Source organism: Aulonocara stuartgranti, assembly GCF_965226115.1.
Source record: "Aulonocara stuartgranti genome assembly, chromosome: 14".
NCBI classification, from domain to species: domain Eukaryota; kingdom Metazoa; phylum Chordata; class Actinopteri; order Cichliformes; family Cichlidae; genus Aulonocara; species Aulonocara stuartgranti.
This window is the reverse complement of record NC_138950.1, coordinates 8,454,634-8,480,359: the sequence shown is the minus strand read 5'-3', so window position 1 is coordinate 8,480,359 and position 25,726 is coordinate 8,454,634. Positions and strand designations below refer to the sequence as shown.

The 25,726-nt window shown below is 38.5% G+C and overlaps 2 protein-coding genes across 7 annotated transcripts in view; both read left to right on the top strand.

Moving 5' to 3' along the window:
• The first annotated feature begins 518 nt into the window (after positions 1-518).
• On the top strand, positions 519-20,745 carry LOC309687051 (high affinity cationic amino acid transporter 1-like). 2 transcript variants are annotated; one of them, XM_082501722.1, is made up of 12 exons: positions 519-618; positions 10,968-11,374; positions 11,456-11,614; positions 11,699-11,870; positions 11,971-12,104; positions 12,184-12,406; positions 13,905-14,041; positions 14,222-14,324; positions 15,732-15,931; positions 16,032-16,183; positions 16,673-16,781; positions 16,886-20,745. In XM_082501722.1, exons 2-12 carry the CDS (start codon positions 11,005-11,007, stop codon positions 17,056-17,058), a joined length of 1,932 nt encoding a protein of 643 aa, XP_082357848.1. In that variant the 5' UTR covers positions 519-618; positions 10,968-11,004; the 3' UTR covers positions 17,059-20,745. The 2 variants fall into 2 exon arrangements, with proteins under 2 accessions (XP_082357848.1, XP_082357847.1); XM_082501721.1 differs by lacking the exon at positions 13,905-14,041 and adding an exon at positions 13,501-13,640.
• A 763-nt stretch (positions 20,746-21,508) lies between these two features.
• The window catches only part of mtus2b (microtubule associated tumor suppressor candidate 2b), a 27,765-nt gene continuing 23,547 nt past the window's right edge, over positions 21,509-25,726 (top strand). For 4 of the 5 annotated variants that reach the window (XR_014270784.1, XR_014270785.1, XM_082502519.1 and 1 more), the window contains exon 1: positions 21,509-22,013. The gene's annotated coding sequence lies outside the window, so the exon portion shown is untranslated. Of the gene's footprint in view, positions 22,014-22,192; positions 22,235-25,726 lie in introns of those variants that run through there. The other variant, XM_082502518.1, reaches the window with a different exon arrangement.

Here is a 25,726-nt window from a genome sequence, read left to right as displayed (position 1 = left end):
TTGAAAGCTCTGTGTCCCAGGGTAGTGCAGATCTGTAACTTCTTTTTTTTTTTTTTGCTTCGGCTTAAGATGCCTTTACATTGATAATCCTAAATCGCAGTGTACATTTGTATTATGTATTAACATCCAGACTAAAATAAGAGGCTCGCCACATGATACCATGGAGCAGCCTCAGCAGGAAACTCAGAGCGTGGAGTTTAACAGCTTTGTTTTCCCATTGGAGACTTTTGCAACTTCACATGCAAGCCATAATCATCTAGTGTTGATGCGAGTGTTTGTATGCATTGATGAAAGGAAGGAGGAACAGCAGGGGGGAAATGTCAATGTATGCGCACTGATATAGGGCTAATTTTAAAATTAACACATGACTGCAGGGTGTGCTGTTGTGTCTGATCACCATCAGGGATTCTTAGGGAGAAGCTGCTTAAGCTTTTACTTGTAAAGAGTGCCATCTGGTGCCTGCAAGGCTCCTTAACAATAAGTTCTCTGGGTGGAGCCAAAGTGACACATCTCTGGGGGCTCGCTCGAGTTGTTCCCCGCTGGATTGTCCGTTGTAGGCGGAACATTTTTCATTCCACGGTTGACAGAAATGGAGGGTCTGAACTCTTCCTGAACTAGGCAAGACTTCACGAGCATGCTTTTGCTTATAAATTAATTTATTAGGCTGTGAGAGAACAGCAACATTTTGTTTCTCAGCCTTGACTGTAATAGTTCACAAGGAAGCGGTGCACGTAGTGTTAAAGTCAAGGAAGGCTGATGCAACTTCCAGATGGGGGTTTTATCGGGGAGTGGGCTTTACCTTTCCGTTCATACCAGCAGACCTTAAAGTAGTCCAGTGGGCGAAGTTATGTATTGATCCGCCGTTTTAGAGTTCCGAGTGTTTGTGCGACTTTATAAAAGACTGGTCTTTGCAAGCGGAGAAACATTGCCTTTTATAGCACCGCATTGCCTTTTACAGGAGTCAGAAGTCATTTCCAGCAGTGACCTATCTGGTGTGAACCCACGCTGAAAGTAGCTCAGACACAGGTACAATGTAATCTCTTTGTATTAACATTTGTTTTAATAGCTTGTTTAAGGTTTTGGGGAAATGTTGCGATTTCACAAGGTTTAAGTAAGCATATGCTGCATTTTGTAACCATAGAAAACTGCATTTTTTTTTTACCGACTAGTTAAACTGTGATAGGATTAACAATTTAGATTTAGAAGTAAACCATACAAAACACTAAGAATCTGTTCAGATTTACTTTTCTCTTAATCAGAGGCGGAGGCAGACATTTGATACACCCGGGGCTTAGCCCTAAGGATAGTATGCGCGTGTGTGTTTGTGTGTGTGTGTGTGTGTGGGGGGGGGTGTTGAAATGACTGAAAGATTAATAGGCTCTGTTTTGAGTTTTGTTCAAAAAAGAATGACTTCATATAGGGAAAAATATATATCACATATGCAGGACACCTTAAACTAGTTTTTTAATTAAGCAGCAAGGCAGAACAAAGTTGGGGCTTTATCAAGACATGTGGACTAAACCCCAATTCAACCAGACCCAGAACTGATCCAGAATTAAAACAGGACTACAACAGTTCAAAATCAGGACTACTTAGGACTTAACCAAGACAGAATCAGAACTAGATGATAGTAGCACTAAAAATAATCATAGACCTGCACTACACTTATTTTTTAATTCTACCAAAGTCCACTATTTAGATTGAGAAAAGTTTATATAATTATTTAGCCTTGTTGTGCAAACAAGCCTGCATAACTTAATAAATGTAGAATTTGAAAAATAACAAACCTAAAAAGAAACACTAGGTATGAGATACATGAGGACCTATGATACGGTGATACTTTTGGTAAACAACCATTTGACTAACATGTGTCTCACCCGCTCTTGTTCCATCTCTGTTCCTCTCTCTCCCTCTTTGTGCTGACAATCAAACCAAACACCAACATCATCAAATATACAGTTGAAACCAGATATTTACAAACTCTTCAGATAAAAACACTTCTTTAATTGTAACATCAAATCAGACTAAATGTTTATTTTTTTAGTGTATATGTACTCCTAAATTTGATGAATGTGATAAAAAAAAATAGACAGCTCTGTCTCTCTTTATTCTGACATTTAACTAATTCAAAAGATATTTCAATATTTATTTATCCAAAACAAAACAAGTTTACTCTAAATTGATGTTGTACAGTAAAAAATGTTCTTGTGTTTTCCATAAAGTGTATGTAAATATCTGGTTTAAACTGTGAATATACTGCTGTGTATTGAAATTCCTCTTGTTTTGCATAGAAATATACTGAACAACATACAAAGCATAATATATAAAATAACATCTACCTGAGTTTTTTCTTTGAAGCCCCTTATGTCCATTCTTGTATATCAGTGCATTACTGAAACCGATTTATTTAGCCGTGGAGGGAAACAACTGAAAATATGAAATAAACACACATGTAAGCTAAGAGTCTCTAAAGAAACAGCATTGTTGTTGTTCGGCTTTTCATTTCGCCATTTGTTGATTCACTTGAAGAACGAGTAACCTAATATGGGTCAAGTGATCAGTTTGATATCAATCTTTCGTGATACACCGTCATATTTACATTATTTGTACAGTACGAATGATTTGCTTTGGTACCTGGTCGAACTTCAGTTCTCCTCTGTCTGCCTGGCTGCGTTTCTCCAACAGCGCACTCGCAGGCAGCAGCTCCTTCTTTTTGTTCATTTTTGTTTTAAATGTTTCGCCAAGTTCCCCTTTATAGAATTTTTATCTTGCTTATTTAAAAAGTATTTACTGTACTTTATATAGACACTACAATCCAACTGAAAAGCGAACTAACCAGCAAACAGGAGTGTGTGTTTGTTTGTGTGTGTGTGTGTGTGATATCCAATGATATCTGAATTAATCATTTTTTTATAAGCCAGGACTCAAAATTTTTAATACACTTCAGCATTTATTTTCTTTTTTTTAGTGTGAAAGTTATGGTTTAAATGCTGTTTTGGTGTTTGAATAGCACACGATATATGAATTAATGAAGTAAAAAAGCATAGGGAAGGTACAGGATGTCAACAGTGAATCAGTTAAGAGTCTGTAAGCTGCGTTTTAACAAAGATAACATTTATGGTGTCAACATCACATCACATCATTTCATAGAATGTGCTGTTGTTGATTACACTGTTTGTGTGAATTGCGCATACCAAATAACAGTTCCCCAAAAGAACAATAAGTGGACTGCACCTTCAGCTTTTATAAACATTACTTGCTGAAGCTGTTTGCATGAACACAAGAATCCAAATCAGTCGTATCAGACATTAACCTCCTAGGACCTGGCGTCCACATATGTGGACATCACATTTTGGATTGTCTAGACCAAAATACAAAATCTTGCTCTACAAGAACCCTTACGAGGACATTATACTGCCACTGTTCTATCGAAATTTAAAGCTAATGTCCTCATATGTGGATCTCATTTTTCTCAGAAACAAAAATTAGGTAAAAATCTGTTAATTCTTTGTTTTTACATTCATCAGGTCCCAATAAGAGCAAATAGCAAAAAGAAATTAAAAATGCATGCCATGAAAGAGTTCACGTCTTAGGAGGTTAAATGATCTTCACCCTGCCCTCTTGCTAGCACAAGTCTGTGTAATGTCTCATTGAGCCCATGTGAACGTCTACAGAAATTTAGTTATCTTATACTCTTTATTTACACTCATGGGAATGAATTTCATGGTAATTTTGAGGGTTTACTGTTTGAAAACAAAAATAATTCTGGATGATACAGGTGCCACGATTCCCTTGAGACTGACATTCCCACATGCAACAAAGTCAAAGCAGCATAGTAAAACAAAAATGTGAAACGCAGGAATTTTTCTAAAATAGGTTCCTATAGAAATGTACGCAAGGTCAAACATGTCTTTGCAGAATTTCACAGGCATCCATTAATCCGAGAAAGTGGTAAGTCATTCCACTATTATTTTCATCTTTTAGCATCACAGGGAAGTATGATTTATTTAGGTCAAGCGTGAGTGGCGTGGGAGTCCTTCATATCAGAGTTTCTCTGTTTTCTTCCACAAGGTCAAGAAAACCGTACAGCAGTGTTTAAGACATACTTAAGAGCTTCATTACTTAAAGGTATGAACAGCTCAAAACAACTCAAAAAATGTGCAAACTATGTTTTAATGACTGGATGCTGTTGCTTGTTTGTCGTACCTTCAGTGTCACAAGGTCAGATTCTCCTGGAAAGGAAAGTTTGTTTGGCTTGTGCAAGAAAGACGTCTGTGTTATGAACTCGCTCATGTGCCACATCCCCACAAAGGCAGATGGGCTTGTTGTAGCGCTGCAGAATAGCAGTTTAGTGCCAGGTGTTTAGAGGTCACCTGAATTGGCTCTTATGGCTTTTGGCTACTTTCAGATTCATGCAGAAAATTTTGAAATTGAAGATGGTTAACAACGTTTCTCAAATTCGGGTTAAACAATGTCAGGTTGCGTGTTTGGATGGATAGTTTGTTTGTTTGTTTGTTTGCTTTTTTGAGAGGAACTTAGAGCTTAGGAAGTTAGGGCTGTTCGATATAACAATATATATCGGAAGACGATATGAAAACGTCTGTCGTTTCATATCGTTTGTTTCGTGGTGTCGCAGAATAAATTGTTTACGGCAGTTTTGGCGGTCACTGTGGTGGCTATAATAATTTCTTAAAGTTCGCTCTTTTTCTTATATTTAAAATAACCACACTACGGACGGACAAGCAACAGTTTTTACGTGTTGTCGTTAGCAACAACGATGGTAAACCCAGCATGTGGCTCTGCCGTCCACTTCTTTATTTTCCACATAAACCTTTCACAATAAAACTGAAGATCCTGTTGAGATTTTTCAAAATAAGAGATTCACAGAATTTAGAGAAAATGTAAAATTTTTGTGATATATATCGCTGTCGGGATGATAAATGTCTTATATCGGGATATGAGATTTCGGTCTTATCGCATAACCCTAAGCACAGTTGGGTTTGCAATAGATCTACCATTTTAAGTCAACAATGAGCCATCCTAATGTTGGACTGGGTACCAGACAAACATATTTCAAGGCTATAATTGACTATGTGCACGAGACAATGCTAACTTCCTGGTTTGAGACCGGATGTGGGGTTGTGCATTTCCGGTAGCTTTACTTTGCGGTCAATCGCTACTGCGAAGATATACTCCAAAATCATGTCCAAAACTCGAAAACGGAAAGATTGCGTTAAGTTACAAAGAGCAGAAGGTGGGAACACTCACCACTGTTGTGTCATAAAAAAATCTAATGATCAATTTTGACGTTTGAAGCGTTTAGATCGATCAGTTGTTTACATCACTCAACACAAGCAGAACTCCATTACTGCAGCAGAAGACACATCGTCCACATTCAGAAGCACATCTCTGTATAGTGACTGGTCTTATGATTTAATCAGGCAAATGTTCAGCATTCGTCTCTCCTGTACAGTACAGAATCGCTGCATTGATCGCTAGCAGTGTGACTCTGAGGTGCAGTACTGTATGTCCACGATGTCCACCAAACGTTTTGCACCGTCAAAAAATTAAATTGGCTACTTGATTTCACCTATCGCTGGTTATTTTTAGAACATAACACCCGCGATAAACGAGGGACAGCTGAGAAATATAACATTTGAATCCCTTTTCTCTTTTGCTCTGAGGCGCGGGGGAAAAATATCGACAAGTCGATGAACATCATTTACAGATATATTGGGTAAATGCCCAAGACATCTATAGAAATGTAAATCGCCGCTTGATTCATTCATCTGCTTAACTTGTTTTGGACCGTAAACCAGGCGCGAACAGGACACCGGAAACAAAGCTCCCCACAGGAGTTTCCGCACCGGAAGTAGCATATGCTAACGTGCACATAGTCAATACTATCTTTTAAATCAATGTACATGAAGAGAGTCTTTTGAGATGTTGTTTCTATTAAAATTGGAATACCAAGTCTTTCCCAGCACCTCAAATACCTAATCCAGTTTACCTGAGATTTTTTTTTTCTTTCTTTCTTGTTTTGGTTTTGACCAGAGTTGTAGTTACTTTGTTAGCTCAAAGTTTTCTTTGAGTTCTCACTGTTTTCCTCCTGTCGTCCTCAAACGTATACCAGTGTCACAGCATTTATCAAAGGCATTTGAAGGAGCAATGTTTTGCCTACAGCCAAAAAGTGAGAAGCATGTGATTGACTTCTGTTCCAAATATACTTGTGTACCCCTATGTGCCATGGGCAGGTGTTGTGCTCATTGATTGGTTGAGAAGAGGGCAGTGTCCTTTCCCGCCCACCCTCTGTTTTTAGCTCAGCCGTTACACGCCACATCATGTGAACGCTTCGGAAGCTCTCTGCAGTTTGTCACTTTTTTTTTATCCCAGGAAAATGACGTTTGTTTTCCTCTAGCAGCTTATAAGGGCAAATTCTTCCATGCCTTACTTATTTTAACATTTTCCACTGATACCAGATGGACTTATTTCCTTTTTAGTTTCAGCCCTGTTTATTTTGGCAACCGCATTTTGGTGTAATCGCACAGAATTGAAATACCTAGGTGACCAGGTCACAACAACCTAGAAAGGCAACTCAGAAGTGTCAAGGTCAGACAGAGGACTTTCTGACTAGCGGTGGTGGTACCCTAACCTGACATGGCAGATGGTTTATTACACAGATCCATCTGGAATATTGTCCTTGTAAAGTGTTTGGAAAAGCACTAGCACTCTCAAAAACACTTGGCACATGATTAGATAAACCATCTGCTTATCACCATCAACTGCAAACTAACTTCAGCTGGTCTGATCAAGAGACTAGGGGTGGGGGGGTGGAGCGTCCTGCCAGAGATGAAGAGCTAAACGCATTCTGGGGAAGTTTGAAACCCAAGTAAGGAGTCATAGCTTTACAGTTAAACAATTCATAACATCTTCGCATGGAAAATGTGCACATTTTAATCACTCACAGGTTGCCACTTTCAAAATAAGAATAAAAAAGAAATACCTGGCCTTCATTTAGCTGCAGATTTATTGAGTACTAGCTCCTTGTGCATACGTTTGGTCTAAACCTGCTTGTTTGGCTATAAACTCATAAAGTAAAGCCTGGATTGTGGATTGTCTTGTGATCATAATCTCCAAATCCAGTTTCTTCTCCAGATATTCAGTTCTCTACTGTTAATGTGTCTGCTTACCAGTCATAGAGTTCTTTTTCTTCTACATTAATTCCTAACACAAGCCAACACAAGTTTCCTTGAATAAATTGCTGTAAGAGGGTGAAGTAATATAATCAGATCATAATTTCCATAGCCTTGCTGTGTTCTTGAATTGACGAAAACCTGCCGGAGTCTGTTTGTTTAGCCCCTGAGGGATTATATCTGGCATCACAGCTGCTCCTGAGGCCATGTGATGTGTCACTGTTCTATTTGTGAGCGAGACACCTGAATGTTTTGTACACTAAGAGGCATCTGTGTCATATGTCTCAGCGGTGCTTGTAAACGTCTCCCCCAACTCTGTTCTTCTGAAACTGATTCTGGATCTAAAGAGAGAAGTTGCAACTTGGAACTAAAAGCAGAGCAGCTGAGTTCATCAGTAAAGGTAGAAGTTCCTGCTCTGCACTGTGTTGTAAAAGTGAGCACACATCAGTATTGTTTGGCAGGTCTATAGCCGTCTCTGATGTGATGTTTTAAAAGGGACTTTAAGATTGAGCAATCCATTGCCAAGAATTGCCGTAAGCGCTGGTCCGACATGATTGGGAGCATCGTGGTTTGACTTAACTTAATTCTGCGTTATTTCACTTATTGCTCATGTTAATTACTTGCCGATTGTGTAATCTGTGTCGTGAACCTCCTACTGCATGTGCAAACGTACTGATAAAAAAGCTCAAATTGATTTGTAATGCGTTTTCCATTGTAAACAGAAGCATGAAATGTTGATAACAGTAAATGTAGAGAACAGAAAATGTGATTGAAGTCCAATCTACTTATCCAGTGCAGACAATACAAATCATTGGGTCATACTTTCTCTGTTGAACACAGCATTCATTTATGCTGCAATGTGTAGCTTTGTTTGACATCTTCAGAATAAATGCTGATGCAGTGTAATGAAATTTTGATTTGGTGATGTGACTATACAAATCAAGAAAGCTGATATACAGTAAATCCTACGTGATCAAAACTTGTTTCGAGTAGAAATAACCTGAGAAATGTGCTAAGAAGCAAGATCGGTGGGTTAGCAAGTTAGGCTGGAAGAGCTTCATTGACACTGTGTGTTTGCGTACGTGGGTGTGTGGTTTTTTTTTTTTGTGTGTGTGTGGGGTTTTTTTTTAAGGCAGGGGGAGGGGGTCTTTCTGTCCTTTGATATGCAGTATATTTTGTGTATAGCAGGGATGTCAAAATCATTTTATATTGTGGGCCACATCCAGCCAGACCACATGATAAATGTGTAAAATTACCCCAAAAATCCTGGTAGTTAATTGCCCTGACTGTCCATTTAATTATAGAATGTAAAGTTTTCATTAACATGTATACATTTTATTTATTTATTTATTTATTACACTGTGAAATCAATGTAAAAAACAAACAAACCAAAAAACAAAAACATTTCTATAGTAAATAATGGAAAAATCAGGAGCTTTTTTTTGTCATTTGATTGTTTATCTATTACTTAATTTGGTGGTACTTAGTTTGATGTTGTATGAATGGAAAAGGTGGGGTGGGGTCTTTAACAATAGGAAAAGCTTTAAAACATATTAAAATCCATGTAAAAATCTATTTGCTCCTTAACATTTTCCAAAGCTGTTCAGTGGGCCTGATTGGAGTGTTTGCTGGACTGATTCTGGACCCTGGGCCGACACCGCTGTGTAGTGGTAGACATCTTTGGCTAACAAGTGAACAGGGAAAGTTCCCAGTTCGATTCTGGGAGGAGAAATTGAATCCCCTTAGGATCGTGTCTGGAAGGGCATCTGTTGTAAAAACTCTGCAAAATTAAACAGAGTTACCTGTAGAGGCAACCCCTTATGAAAAAGGGAGCAGCCAAACAGCTGTTTCTGCTTCTGCTATTTCTTTTAGTATGCTTTAAGAGCTTCATAGATTCTATACTTTAGTACAACTGAATAAATCCCAGATCTAAAGTTTCGGAAGTGCAGCCTGTACAATCACGCTGTCACTGGAATTTTCATGCATTCAGCCATTTGTTTGGTCTTTTTATATGTTATTTATCAGTAAGAATATACAGTCAGTAACATTAATTTCACTTTGATCTGCCAACAAACTTTAGTGAATTTCATGTCTCCTGTATTAAGCTATGGAAGAGTGTCATTAACAGGAAAGAGCAAAGAGGCTGAGCCTTTGTACAGATGATGAGTTCAGGTGGAGTGAAAGAAAACGTTTTTCTTACTTTCAAACAGAAGCTCATTAAAACCTTTACTAGGTAAAAGTTGTTATTAGGGCTGTTCGATATAACGATATATATCGGATGACGATATAAAAACGTCTATCGTTTCATTTTACGCAATCGTTTGTTCCGTGGTGTCGCAAAATAAACTGTTTACGGCAATATTTTTTCATGGTTTTGATGGTCACTGTAGTGGCTATATTAATTTCTTAAAGTTCTCTCTTTCTCTTATATTTTATATAATCACACTACGGACGGACAAGCGCCTGTTTTTATGCGTTGTGGTTAGCAACAAAGACGGTAACAGCATCGCGTGTCCGCTTGTTTATGTTCCACATAAAGCTTTCACAATAAGCCTCAAGATCCTGTTGAGACTTTTCAAAATAAACCGAATCAAGTAAAAGAGCACGTTTATTATTATTTACGGATGAGAATTAAAAAAAGAGTCGTCAGGTGCTAAAAAATAAACCTTAGACTCAAACGTTAGAACAGGCTTTTTCCCGCAGCACGCCGTGTAATAAATACACACAAAGAAAACGGCGGCCGTTACAACTAAAAATGTATAGTTTCGTGCATCGGTTAAAACACTCGACTCCAGCTACATGACGTGCAGCTGGAAACACTTCCCGCAAGACGAGCTGCCCGAGATTCACAGAATTTACAGAAAATGTTACATTTTTGTGATTTATATCGTTATCGGACGATAGATGTCTTGTATCGGGATATGAGATTTTGGTCGTATCGCACAGCCCTAGTTGTTAGGTTGCATTAACATCAATTATTGTTATGTACACCATTAGAATGTCAGTTTTCTGCTGCAGGAAACATTGCAGCAGTGCAATGTTGTTATGCTTGCTTTTCCTCATTGCAGCCACCACAACTGCTTTAAAGGCGTACAGACACACGTACTCACTCATTCACTACCACATTCCACACGTGTTACCACACGTGCAAAAGCACTTCAACACGCAGCAAATTTTTCTCATCTAGAAGATGCAATAATGCCTGAACATTTTTTGTGCCTCTTGCTAATGTAAGAAAGCCTTCGAAGAACACAGAGTAAAGGCTGTTTTATTGTGTGCCGTAGTTCAGGTTGCAAGCATGCCTTGATGTAACTGTACTTGTGATTGTTTATTAATTTATTTTTGCATTTAAAAAATGTTTTCTGTAAAAATTTAGATTTTAATATGGCACATAAATACAATTAAACGATTTAGTTATTTAGGCATTACAATTACTAAAATTCCTACAATTTAAAAGACCTGTTTTTATTTTATTTTTTTGTCTTTTTGTATCTATTTTTGTTCATTAATAAGCAAAAGTATTTGTTATCCAATTAACTAATGGATGACAATACTGATAACTGTAGTCCTACATTAATGGCAAGAATTATGGGATAGGTTTTTTTTCTTTTCAGACTAATAACTTTATAGTTTCTTGTGTTGTAAACATACATGTTATACGTGTTACATTTAAACCAAATGTTTTTTGAATTTAGATCGTCTTCATTTGCTTATTGACAGTTGCGTAGTCTCTTTTCTTATTTTGTCATTATTTCTGTTCTGCTTTATCAACAGGAGTCTATTGACGAAATTCTCCAAACTGTAAACCAAGATGATTCTGTCTTCACTGAAAGGCATTGGGAAGAAACTTCTGAGAGTGAAGGTTGTGGACAGTAGCATAGAGGAGTCCCGCTTGGCTCGATGTCTTAACACGTTTGACCTTGTGGCCCTGGGCGTCGGCAGCACACTCGGTGCTGGCGTCTACGTGCTCGCTGGTGCCGTAGCCCGAGAAAATTCAGGACCCGCCATTGTCATCTCCTTCCTCATCGCTGCCATGGCTTCAGTCTTGGCTGGTCTGTGCTACGCCGAGTTTGGAGCGCGTGTTCCCAAAACTGGCTCGGCTTACCTCTACAGCTATGTTACGGTTGGAGAAGTATGGGCATTTATCACCGGCTGGAACCTCATTCTCGCTTATGTCATTGGTGAGACGCTTTAAATAAAGAGGGAGTTCCCTGCTACTCTTGATTCTTGTTAAGTTTACATACCGGATACTGTTTGCACAGGAACTTCGAGCGTGGCCCGGGCATGGAGCGCAACCTTTGATGAGCTTATTGGAAGGAAGATTGAGCTGATTTGCAGACAATACATGACCATGAACGCCCCGGGAGTCTTGGCAGAATATCCAGACATATTTGCTGTCGTAATCATAATCGTTCTGACAGGTCAGAAATGGATGCATCTCTCGCTTGTTTTGTCTATTGCTTCAGATTATGTTCTTTAATCGTTCATGTTTTTACTGCTTGCAGGGCTGCTTGTATTTGGTGTAAAAGAGTCAGCCATGGTAAACAAAGTGTTTACCTGCATCAATGTACTGGTGCTGGTGTTTGTAGTCATCTCTGGCTTAGTTAAAGGAAACAAAGAAAACTGGAACCTGAACCCTGAAAAGATCCTTAATGCCACCAGAAACTCTACTTCTAAGTGCGTTTAATAAATATCTTATTCTCAAATGTCTATATCCCTAATGATACATCAGAGGTTTTTATTAAATGAGTAAATATTTTCTGTCTGTTATTTCTAGTGTGTCCGATTTCATTCCAAATGAGGATGTTCTTGGTGCTGGTGGTTTCATGCCCTTCGGTTGGACTGGAGTCCTTTCTGGTGCAGCAACCTGTTTTTATGCCTTCATAGGGTTTGACTGCATTGCCACTACAGGTGAGGGAGAATATATTAAATTGGTGACTCATAAAGGAGCTATGTTCTCTTAACATGCTGGATCATGTTCCCTCCCCAGGAGAAGAAGTAAAGAATCCACAGAGGGCCATTCCTGTTGGCATTGTGGCCTCTCTCCTCATTTGCTTTGTGGCATACTTTGGTGTATCTGCAGCCCTCACTGTGATGATGCCTTACTACTTGCTGGACAAGAGCAGCCCTCTTCCTGTGGCTTTTAAGTATGTGGGCTGGGAGGGAGCCACTTACGCAGTGGCCATTGGCTCTTTATGTGCACTGTCGACTAGGTAAGTGTGTTTCCTGCTGCCTCTCAGCATGACCATTCATGGAGGACTTGTAATTATTTAGCACGCTTTTTTTGTTTTTTAGGAATGAATAATTCATGTCTTTTACACTTTCTATAATTTTATTATTGTCTTTTTTGCTTAGTCTAAGATTAACTAGATCTGAGATTGAATATGAGAATAAGTGGCAGAAACCATCAAAGGTATTATCTTATGGACCGAGTTGCAGAATGAATATTGATGTTAATGAAATGCATTTGCACAAGTAATATTTGATTTATTGAAAGATCCCCTGTGGTGTTTTCCTGTAACAGAAATATATTGTATACGTAGTTTTACTCACTAAAATTCATTGTGTTTATTCTTGATGTCTTACAATTATATTTGCTTGTAAAATATTAAAAGCACAAAGCATATACGTGTTAAAACAAGCCTGCAGTGGGACGTGGTTGGGCTGTATTTTTGATAAGCTGTGCCACCTGCCGATTAACTGAGTAGTGCATCTGTGTTGAAGCAAAGTCCCACACAATAAAATATTATTACATCAAGCTAATAGCAGGTAACTCCACAGGGTGACTGTAATTCAGCTTCAAATACTTTGGGAGAAAATTTTAATCTCAAGAATAATTTCCTAGAAATATTATGATGTATTGTGGATTTTTGCTTATGTCTTAATTATATATTGTTTCATGGATTAAAAAAAACATTTACTAACTGTCTTTATCCTAATTGGCACGCTCGTTCTTAGGTAGTAGTTTGGCTATTATTAAAGAGCAGCATGTTTGCTAATTTGCTAAACTTGACACTGAAATGAAAGGCCTGATATAAAAGTGTAGGGAGCCTGAAGTTCAGTGCCAATGACACCTGTGGGATGAACTGCATTAACAACAATGACCGAACGTCACACTCCACATCACTGAAACTGAATGAGAATGCGAGTAAATCTCTCAGCTGGCTCAGCAATCACGTAGACCTACAGTTTGAATGCATTTACATTAGATCCACTCACTTTTTTTGTTTTAATCTTTTGAAACTTGTTATACATTTTGTGTGGATTGACTCGCATGGCATGCTTTTCTTTTTCTCCTGTGTACTAGTTTACTAGGCTCCATGTTCCCAATGCCCAGAGTGATCTGGGCCATGGCAGAAGATGGCCTGCTCTTCAAATGCTTGGCTAAAGTCAGCACACGAACCAAAACCCCTCTAATAGCAACAATAACATCAGGTCTTGCGGCAGGTGAGGTCACAAACTAAACTAAACTGGCTGGGGTTACTTTGTTCTGATCCTAGGCGACTCTTGGTACACATGGCCTTAAACACACTAACTCAACTTTAATCAAGTTTGTAAATTTACCAGTACAATGCATGACCACAGCAACTTGCTGTCAGGGTGTTGGGCTGAAAAATGATGGTGGACTTGTGTGACACCACACTGCACACACATTCTTTCAAGTTATAAATCTGTGCCTCCTCCTCCTCCTTCCTTTTATCCTTGGCTTAGTCTCCTTGGCTCCATGTTTCCACTCCCACGCATTATCTTTGCTATGGCCCGTGATGGTCTGCTCTTCTCGTTTCTGGCGCGTGTCAGCGCGAGGAAGACTCCTATCATCTCCACCTTTGTGGCAGGGCTTTTATCTGGTAGGTAGCTGAGATGAAGCCAAAGGCAACAGTGCCCCCTTATGGAAGGAGGATGGTGGCAAGTCGTTCAAGCTTCTAAATAATTAAGCTGAAAAAATACAATGTCTGCATTGCTTTCATGCAATTAATGTTCTTTATGGCTTTTGTAACCTTCATATGGTTCACCTGTGTCTCCTGCAGCGGTGATGGCATTCCTGTTTGACTTGAAGGACCTGGTTGACCTCATGTCCATTGGGACTTTGCTGGCCTACACTCTGGTGGCAGCTTGTGTGCTGGTCCTCAGGTAGCCCTCATCACTTATTTAGTAGGCCTTAAGTGTTTTATTTTCAATTTTAATACTGCATACTGGACACTCTGGTATGACCCGATTTCCCACAATGATATAAACAGACTAGTCTATGATGTCTGGCGAGGATAAATGTAGAAATGGACATAATGAAAATAAAAACATTAAGAGACCACTTAATCATCACAAAGGCAGTTTAACTCAGGCATATTTAAACACTCTGGTTATGAAGCGTGAACCACTGTGAATCCATTTCTCCTGCTTCGGTGCAAATATAAGTGAAGGGACGAGCAATGGAAAGGGAAAAACAAAGACACCCCCCAAAAAGGGAACGGTTTTGCACATGTTTATTATAGAGTATTGCTGTGTCGTTATCACTCATGATTGATTGATTGTAGTCTAGTTTTACTGGTTTTTATGTCAGAAAGAGTTCATGAAGGTGGAATGAGGTTAGGGCATCTTCTAGTGGGGCCTGTGCTCACACACTAGTATCGTGCTCGTATGAATACAGGATGACACGACCTCCTCCCACTGTCTCAGAGTCTCTAAAAGCTCGGTAGGAAGCACGTATGGAAGTAGCCTCTGGGGGCCTGAGCTCTGGCAGGGCTCCTGCTGTTCTTCCTAACACGAAGAGCGACAGCCTGGTCGTGCTCTTCTTGTGTAGCAGACCGTCTCCTGGTATCTCTTCCACATACTTAACTATGCTGAGAGACACAGGAATAGGAGGAGCTCAGGAGCACAAACAAAAAGAAAAAACTACAGTTTTAGAGCTGTTACATTATGAATTTTACCGTGATGATCAAGTGGTCCCTTATTTTTATTAATTTTATTGTATTTTTTTATTTTTTTATTAGAGTCGTGTAATTTTAATTACTCAGATAATTACTCGGGAATTCCTACAGTACTGTACTAAAACGACTGACCTCCACCTTTTCTAAATCGTGTCAGTGGGAATAATAAGAAAAAGAATGCACATTATTTGTATGTCATTGATTTGATAGCTGTTAGGTTATAATAATGATTTAATAATATTTAATGATGAGATTTTATTGTGTGTTGCAACATGAGCCTCTCTGTTCAGTGTTTTTGTGACCCGGCCAGTTGTGCTTGCGTGTTAGTTTCAGAGGTGAAAGGTGAAACCATCAGCTAGATGGCACAGTGCAGTCTGAGCAGATTTGTGTGTCTTTAATACTGCTTTTCTGCTCTGCTTTGATGTAGAGAGTAGAGAAAAGCAGGAAAACCAGCTGTTGGCGCATCAGAATGGTGTCTTATCTTAGCATAATGGATTTTTAAATGTGCTACTAATTATAGCTCTGTTGTATGCAGACGTTTGAGTTGTGGGAACAGTGGGATAGGGAGTCTTACACTTTCATTTTTGTAATTTTCTTTTTTTGTCTTGTGAAGGTACCAGCCTTTACAGCCCAGTGCAGCCTATGAGATGGCCAATACTCAGGATGAGTCTGAAATTACATATAGGGATGGGAGTGTTGATATTTTATCGCAACCTGATGATCACTTTACTTTCAAAAAACTTATTAACCCTCCGAACACTGAGCCGTCATCTCTCTCTGGACTCATCATCAACATCTGCACCAGTATACTTGGTGAGAAACTGGATGAAAGTCCCAGAACTATTCATGTGATTACTGATCCAGCACATCATCTGGTGTCATCGCTTGTTAATTTTGTTTTTTTCCCCACCAGGTGTTTTGGTGTGTGTCTTCAGTGTTGTAGCTTCTCAGGGAGGGTATGCACGCTGGTCTCTGACTGCCCTCTGTGTTATAGTGGCTATCTGCCTGGTTCTAATCATTATTATATGGAGACAGCCACAGAGCAAAACCAACCTTGCCTTCAAAGTGAGTGTGTGTCCTTTTGCTAAAGGCTTTTCTCATGCTATCTCATACCCACATAGCAGTGTAAGCTTGTCACCTTTAGAAATTAATAATCAATAACACCCAGATCCTCTTTCAAAGTAACTTCCTCCATGTAAAATAAAGAGTTAAATATGAGATATAATATACTAATGTACTATGTGATGTGATTCTAGAGACAGAAAATGCCAGTTTAGATTTTATTGTAAGCAGATATTGAGAGAAAAAAGCATTTAGGGCTTATTGGGTAATTCCACAATAAGTCTTAATTTCTCACTCAGGAAAAAAATTATGAGAGTTTTGAATTAAAAGTGCTGCACAATTTTTCAATCGAGCGTTAAAAAAATAACACTTAATTTTGTCAGGGATTTTCCTACATTGCCCGTACGTCTAAGATTGCTTTGCAGATTGTAAAATTTGTTTTAAATGCAAAGTTTTAGCCAGTCTTATACCCAATAAATACTCTATCCACAGGTCCCATTGGTGCCACTGGTGCCGATCATTAGCATGTTTGTGAACGTGTACCTGATGATGCAGCTCGACAAAGGAACGTGGTTGCGTTTTGCCATCTGGATGACCATAGGTACTTTAGACCAGCAGTAACAATTAACGTCTCTGCTGTAATTTTATTTTTTTAAACTTGTTATTATTATTGTCCATTAATTCATGTTTCTATGTGAATTGTAGGTTTTGCCATCTACTTTGGCTATGGTATACGCAACAGTGCAGAGGAGGCGTTAGCCAAGTGTGACAATTACGAAGATAGCTGCATAATAAAGGAAGAGGCCATACAAACAGAGAAGGAAGCCTTCTTACACAATACACAAAACTCTACCCGAGAAGATGAAGATGGTTTCTGAGGAGATAGGAGGGTTTTTTAAAACGTTTATTTAAATAGGGGTACAGGAAAGAAGGTGCAAGTATGTTTCACGGAGCGGTAAGGACAACATAACAAACAAAACAGCCCTTACCTATTGTGAAAACGCCAATCAACTAACTAACTTAGACAAATGAAAAGTTACAAACCTACAATTCGCTAACAACTCAAAGAAAAACGGGGAAAAAATGTTAAAATTGCATTTGCAGCTGTCCTCTACATGTTTTCTATGTCGAGGTGGGCACAGAACAATGTCACAAAGGACCTATCAACACAAGATTATCAATTAAATTGAGCTAACATAAAATCTAACCTAAACATAACGTATTATCATGCAGTCATGACAATGAGCTTAAAAATCCAAAATGGCCAAAGACCTTGAGTCCCTGCAGACCATGCAAGTGCTCAGTCGTCAGCCAACGACAAGAAAGATGAAAACACGAGGAGCCAGTAAGAAGAAAGAGTCCATAGACCAGGAGCTGGTACAGTATATCCTTTACCCCTTTTTTCCCCAAAAAGAATGTAACATCTGTGCTGTGAAATAGCTATTAAGTTTTCTGAAAGACTATCTGCAAGTTCAGGAGACACATGGAGACAGCCAATTGTACTACTAGCCAAAAATGTTGACTACATGATGATTATAAAAAGCCTAATAAGATTTAATGGCTAATTAGCCAAGTATTTTTAATTGAAGCAGTATGAAATTATGTGAAAAGAAGATTATAGTCATATTTTTTTATTTTATTTTATTGTGCTTTGAAATGGTCAGTTTTACTAAACATAACGGAATCCATCGATTCAAAATGCTTTTGTTTTTACAAAAATATTATCCAACCATAAATGGATCTTCATAAACTTCATTTTGGGTTTTTAACAGTACATTAGAATGACCGCACATCAGATTTTCCATGAATGATGTCACATATAAAGTTCAGAATGTGTTACTGCTCACCTAGCTTCAAAGTGCTCGACATTTGTATATGTTGACCGTGTACAAAAAATACAAACACCGTCTAAGAGACTTGGACGAGGGTGAGAATTTTAATGTACCATCAGTGCCTTTTGTGAGAAAGTTGTTAGCTGAGAAATCCCTTAGTTGTAAATTTACCCTTAAGATGCAGTTTTGGGGGTTTAACCAGTGTTTCTATTACTGAAAAAATACAAGTCACAGGTCTTTGGATGTCTTGTACATTGAATGTATAGCTCATATAAAGTCAACATGGTGCTAAAAGTAGCATTTTCAGTGCATCCATGTGTTTGCAGGTCTTTCTGATTGATGGTACCAACTGCTAATCTTACCAGAGTACCAATGCTATCTGTGGGAATTTGTACTTTTTACTCAAAGAAAAAAAGCTGCTTATTTTAATCTAGTTTATATTTTAACCTTTTAAGACCCGAATTCTTCCACAGCATGCATTTTTAATTTATCTTTGATATTTGGGCATATTGGGGCCCGATGAATGTAAAAACAAAGAATTGCCAGATTTTTATTTTTTTTTTTACCAAATTTTCATTTCTAAGAAAAATGAGAGCCACAAATGAGGATATTTGTTTAAAATTTCAATAGAACAGTAGCAGTATAATGTCCTCGTAAGTGGTTATCAGGCCCTTGTAAAGCAAAATTGAGTATTTTGGTCTAAATAACCCAAAATGTGATGTCCAAATATGTGGACGCCAGGTCCTAGTAGGTTAAAGTGCCTATTCCCCAATTTTTAAAGATAGGATATTCCTCTATCACGATTTGCCTTTGTGTGATACTTTATATATAAAACAAAATGTTTAAACGAAGATTGGAAAAAAAATCATATATTTATAACTACATGAAACCCAAGTGGATCCTTTTAACTTTTTAATTCACACATGCCTGAAATACAATCAGTTTGTGATTATTGCACACCTGTAGTTTACATGGTGATATAACACTTCTTTAGTTCACTTTTATTTTGAAATGCCAAAACCTACACTGTATGTTTAGAAACACAAAAATGGTGTAGGTCAAGCAGTAGAGTGTATGTATGCGTGTGTGTGTGCAGATCTTTGATGCAGCTAAAACTGAAGTACAGCAAAGTTTGTATGTCAGCAAAGGTCTGGAAATGCAACTACGTGAAAAATCTCTTCACTCAGTCCGTTTTTAAACGCTAATATATATTCAGCAGTAAATGGGTGATGGCAATGACACTGTGAGACAATTTATTTCAGCTTATGGTCCTTTTGAGGGAATCTATTAATGAAACCTGAAGCCAAAATCCATTGGATTTAACTTGATCATGCGTCAGAATAATTTCTGTAGTTTTTTAATAGTTTTAATAGCTTTTTAATAGTTCCTATAGATTATTTTTGCTGGCAATATGGAGATATCAGTGGATGTGTACCAGCTCACAAAAGTGGAGGGAATTTGGCTGGAAGTGCCTAATTAGATACTTTATAACACCTTCTCAGAAGTCTCATTATGATGATAACCCCCCTGCTTGTTGGAGGAACTGTGGAAATCAAAGTGCAAATCATTACCATATTTTCTGGGACTGCTCAATCTTGAGGGATTATTGGAGAGAAATACATAATGCCTTACAGGATATCTTTAAACGTGAAATATCTCTCGAGAGTAAGACTATGTTCTTTGGATATATACCTCAGGAATGGCCTAAATATGATAAACATTTAATAAATATTTTATTGGTGGCCTGTAAAAAGAATATCACCAGAAAATGGTTATCCCCAGAGAGCCCAAACATAAGTACATGGATGGAAATCACAATGGAAATTTATAACATGGAAAAGATAACAGCTTCTGTTAACCACAAGCTGGAGAAATTTACATCATATTGGGAAAACTGGGTTAAATATATCACGCCTCATAGGCCAGATTTTACTATTACAAACCAATAATTATGATGTATGTATATATATTTATAGGATCACCCCATACCAACACATCCGTGTTTTTTTTTGTTTTTTGTTTTTTTGTTTTTTTGTTTTTTGTTTCTTTTTCTCTTTTCTTAGGTTTGTTAGTTTTGTTTTTTGTTTTTTGATTTTCGGATTATGTGATGGTTTCAATTACTTCTATCGTTGTAAGTATTCTTCCCTTATGACTTGGATGTAAATTAAAATACTATTTCAGTATTTAAGGCAGATAACCTAAGTATGAAGAATGCTTACATGATGTACATACTGTGAATGCCTGCTTTTGAAACCTTAATAAAAATATGAATTAAAAAAAAAAAAGATTATTTTTGCTGGAGTGGTATAACAATTTTTAAACACTTACCTTGTAAATAAAAGTTTTGCGCTCCAGAATGTAACCAGGCATTGTTTACCTGGCTGTTTCTAAATCAGTAAGATATCAGCACATGTTATTTTGAAACGATGCATTAATTTTAAAATGTAGAAAACATTTTAACGCTGCCTTTGTAAATAATTTTTTGATGATACTTGAGTTACTGACTGTATGCAATGTTTATGGGAGTGCTGTACTTGCTGTGGTTACATGTCAAAAGGTCACATCATGCTTCATCCGTGCTTTGCATGCTGCATAAATGCATTTTATAGTGTTGATATGTGATAATGTTCAGTGTACTGTGGGGGGGAAGGCACACTGTTCACTATATGTTGTTGTCATATTGGTTATGGTTTGTATAGTTCTCGATGTAAATAAATAATCCTGAAAGCTAAAGCTGACTTTGATTTATTTCACATAACCACCTCCCGCTGTATAGATGGTTTAGAGAATCGACATTAATTCATTAGTGTAGTTTCTTCTACTGTTACCTTTACTACTTCAAGTACAGTAATCAGAAAGATTGGAGCCAAAGAAAAATCTAAATTCCTTCAGTTTATTCTGCAGACAAACTGTTTTTAGTGTTTAACACTGTAATTAATTCATAAGACTACTGCCAAATGTAAAATGCTATAGTTACCCTAAATTAACTGTACGTTTCTGTAATGTTTAATCCAGTAATATGAGTAAGCTGTGTAATCAAAATGATCTTTTTAATGTTTGAATATAATTACTGTTATCTTTTTTTTAATCGACTGTTTTACAAAAACAATAAATAAAGCACATGATTTTTTTTTTTGATTGAGGACCGATTACACTCATTTTAATTTGTTTGTATGGTTCGCCTAATAACCATTTAGCCAGACGGTCTAATAAATCTGTTAAGCACTATATTAGTCTGTGTTGCTCTTTCTCTATTCTTTGAGCTGCTCTCTTTAGAGGCCTCCACACATCTGCCGCCCTGTCTCCACCTTCCTCTGTCATGAACCCTTTGCAATGTCCTCCTCCTTTTCATGTGGCAGCTCCATGTCAACATCCTTTCAGTTGATCCACTCTCTCTCCTGCACATGCCGAACCATTTTGCCTTCTAACTTTGTCTCCAAACTGCTCGACCTGAGCGGTCCCTCTGACATATTAATTTCTGAAATTGCACCTCGTGGTCACTCTCAGTGAAAATCTGCCACCTCCGTCTCCACCCCGTCTTTGTGTCAGTGCCACTTTCTCCAAACCAAAGATCACGGCAGGACTCAGCACCTTGTAAACCTTCCCTTTCACTCGTGCAGATATCCTGTGATCGTATCCTGCACTCACTTGTTCCTCTTCTCATGTGCACTCACTGTTGCTTTGGATCATTGACCCCAGCTTTTTAAACTCCTCCATCTCCACTTCCTTTACTCCTTACATCTTCACCTTCCCATCTGCCCCGCTCTCATTCACGCATGTACTGCGTGTCGCTCTGTAGTGGGGAAGAAATGTCCTGTCTTCACCTGCAGGGGGCGACCCGAGTCCATTTTGTTCAATCTCCTCTCGTCTCCTCTCCTCCCTGTTTTCCAGCGATGATGCAGACTGTACCCTCTTCATCTCGGCTTAAACTGGATGTCTCAATCATTCTTCATCAGCTCTTCGCTGACGGGCTCTTCTCCAGATTCACCTGAATTAAACCGGTAAGAAATTTCATTTCACAAGGGGAACAGAAGGCGTTTGCTGTCTCCCTCTCAATCTCCGAACAGCGGCAGTGATAACTGCATTTATTGACCCTGCTGCATCTACTCGAGACTGCGGATGATCCTGTTGTGTTTCTAATAAGGTTGTTTTCAAGTCATTTCCTAATCGTTTCCAGGAGTGCAGATTCTAATATAGCGTTTGCATACCAAGCTTTGAAAAGGTAACCTCAGTACAATTGCTCTCACCTCAAAATGTGTATGTGGAGTCACACCATGTTTTATTTATTGTGTCAACCACATCCTATGTTTTTTGTCTTTTCTAAAATCAGCAAAGCCGGTCCTTCCTCTTTCTGTATTTTTCCCTTTGAACAAAAATAGTTTCCTAGTGTGAGGAACAAGGTACTCAGAGCAGCATGAATGTGCATTAGTAGTGAAGTGACAGATTTCTGTTGGTGTGGCTTGAGTGGTGACATTTATTGAAAAGGCCTGAGTTGTACTGGATTATGTAAGATGTGACCATAAAATGCTGAGGGCCAGTGGGCAGCATGCACAGCCAGTAAGGCCTCGATCGTCTTACCGGAAGCCTGGAGATTCTATAAACTGAACACAAAAGGTGCTGTTACTACATATTTGTTCATTTATGTAAGAAGCATTTGAATTTGCTTCCAAATGATAGAATTTTGTGGGTTTTTGCTGCCTGTGAAGCATTCATTTGTAGTTTTTCAAGGCAAACCTTTGCCATGTGTGTGAAAAAGCAAATCTTATGTGAGCTTTAGGTGGTTGCACAAAGAAGTCAGGGGCACTGAAGCATTAAATTGAGAGGGAGACTGCTGCCTCCATTTTCACTCATCTTCAATTTTTCATGAGGGATCTAGATTAAGCATCAAGTGAGGCTTGGTAAACAAATGAAGGCCCACATCTGTGAGGACCGGCAAGCAGCTGCATTAGACAGCTGACACAAAACAGAAGCTGACACAGCTTCTATTTCACAGAGCAAAACAAGCTGTGCGGGCACATCTTCACATAAGTACTCCTGCGAGGCTTGGATGCACAGATTTTCTCAGTGGCCTTGGCAAAGGTGTTGCCTGAATATGAGCAGGCAGGTGGCAGGGCAGCCAGCTGAATGATGGGAGATGGGGGAAGCATTTTAGTGCTACAACTATAAATTTCCCTGTTCTCTCTTGTACTGTTATGATGTCTGACTGACTGCCCGAGTGTTGAATAGTACTATAAGTGATACCAGGAAACGGAACAGGAAGGAAGTGGCAAATGTCCTTCAAACCCAGAAAACTTGTGAATAGAATGAAGCTGAATGAGAGACATAAAGAAGAAAGTTAGTTCATGTATGAAATCAGAAGATTTTACAGTACATCTCTTGTAACTGGATCTAATCATTTTCAAATGACCTGAACAAAGCAAACTTGAGCTCTAAAGGATTCTGGTGTTTCTTGTAAATCCAACCATTCCTTTTACTTTCACTTACCAAAGTCAGGTCACAGTTGCAGCACACACTTGTCTCTCCATTTCCTTTTCTTTCTGGGGGATCGTGCATAAGCCTCACCAATCAGTTTGTCCATTTCCAGCTCCAGTTTGCCATCACTTGTTAACAACATCCTGAAATACTTACTGACACATTACTGTTGTTCCCATTCCCAACTCCCTCCTCACACTGGCTGCATTTTCAGTGCTGGTCCATAAATATCAAAAACAGGAATGAAGACAAGAAGCAAACTTGACAGCGTCTAACCCTTGCTAAAACGATGTTGGGCCTTGTGTTTTGAATACAGTCACAGCTATTGCTTTACTTATAAAAGAATTGGATGGCTCATAGATACAAACCTTATAGTCTGCACTGCTGCAAAAGACAACAGGGTTCTCCAAACACATTTGAATACCTTCTCTAACTCTATAATTCTATACAAACATGTGTAAACTTGACGTAAAACGAAGAATTGAAAGTCTAACTCTGTAGCCTTCCTGAACTTCTCCTAAATTTTTTGCTTTAGCAAATGCCAAAGCAACAGCCGGTCTCCTCTCCCAATATCTGTCTGTTTTTAATGCACCCCTGGATCAGGTAATCCTGAAAGGCCTCCTTCTTCCACATGATGCCCTCCTTTTGTACTTATATCTTAACAGCAAGTTCTTAGGTTGTTGAACCTTTAACTGCAAGGCCTTGAACACGGCCTACCCAGATTTAATGTCCCTAGCCAGGTGACTGTCCTGTTCCCCAAGCAGAATCCAGAAACGGGTCTCTAAGCTCGGTAGCAGGTAAAGGTAATGTGCAGTTGACCCCAAACCCATACCTGGTAGTGGTCCACTGGGTAACACTTAAATGTGTTTTTTGTGGGCTGTTAAACTCCACTCCCAGGTCTGGCTAGAGGATGAAGGCCCATTTCTCCCTTCTTTTTATAAATGCCATTTATGATTCTTTACACCTAAAATTTCCATTTACACAAGTTATCACTCCCAACATAACTTTGATCTATGATATTTCACTACTTTCTAGATCAAATATTAACAAATGCAGTTATATAAAACTCAACAAATGCACCATATCCATCATGTCACTGCTGTGCAGATAACTGTACCATAGTGTCCATGCTGAGGTCTGCACTTAACCGATTTAGAGCTGGAAATCAATTTAAGGATGATGGCTGCAGCAGAAACAGTTGTGTTAGCAGGTTGAGCCTTTCTCTTAAAAACAATATTTTATAGCACTTGTCTGGAAATATTCGAAAAGGAAAAACATTTGTTAGTAGCACCAGTGTTTTGTCTGCCTACACTGAGAGATTTTGTGTCTCAGTGTGGTTTAACAGTAAGCACTGCAGTAGATGCAGGTGTGCTGTCTCTGTTGTGCAGAGGCATCATTTAGTGCGATGTTTTAGCTTATGTTGCAAACGGGCACTTCTGTCTGTAGACCCTCTCTGCTTTTCTTGTCAAGTTTACAAAAGTTGACTTGTTCTAAGCATACATCAAACTCTAATAACAGGCAACAGCACAGTTTTGTTTTCTTAGAAGGGAAATGACATGCTATTTCCTGCTGCGTAAGTGAATTTATTAGGACACAAATGCAGAGCAAATGCCTGAGATGGAGCAGCAGGCAGTCAGTTTTCTTCCTAGTAGGTTTTTTTTTCTTTAGTTTAATTGGAAATTTTCTTAGAATTTAATTTTTTGTGCTAGAGGAAGTTGTCAACCACAACTTGATAATGGGAAAGGCATGATGAGGTGATAACAGCATGTGCAATTTCTCTGCAAAAAAAGAGTTGCTGCTTAAGATCAAAGGGCCTGTCAGTGCTCTCTGTCCTTTCCAAAGGGTCCACACAGGACATTTCATTCACATTTCTCATATTGGATTAGTAGAAACTCTCTGAGCAATTATGGTACCTGCTGGCTGACTAAAATTGCAGGGCAATTAAAGGAAGTGGCATAGCTCTTAATCTGAGCATGCAGGTGGCAGGGCAGCCAGCTGAATGATGGGAGATGAGGGAAGCAGATTTTGCAGAACTTCCAGATTTTGGTAACATATCAACAAACTTAAAATTCATGTTGACAGTTTAAAGCTCTTCGAAATACAAAGTTTACATATAGATCTCCCTTAATGAAGGAAAGGGTTAAATATCATGAAGGCTGAAATATTGTATTTATTTATTTGTCTATTTTTGTCAGCCTTAAATAAAATCATACATCAAGCAGCCTATTAAATGATTTTAGAA

What these genes read in the sequence shown, in the direction of transcription:
- LOC309687051 (XM_082501721.1), top strand. Translation starts at nt 11,005, where the DNA reads ATGATTCTGTCTTCACTGAAAGGCATTGGGAAGAAACTTCTGAGAGTG. An exon ending in AATCATAATCGTTCTGACAG is followed by an intron (nt 11,615 to 11,698) that starts GTCAGAAATGGA and finishes TACTGCTTGCAG; the next exon opens with GGCTGCTTGTATTTGGTGTA. An exon ending in TTATGTGCACTGTCGACTAG is followed by an intron (nt 12,407 to 13,500) that starts GTAAGTGTGTTT and finishes CCTGTGTACTAG; the next exon opens with TTTACTAGGCTCCATGTTCC.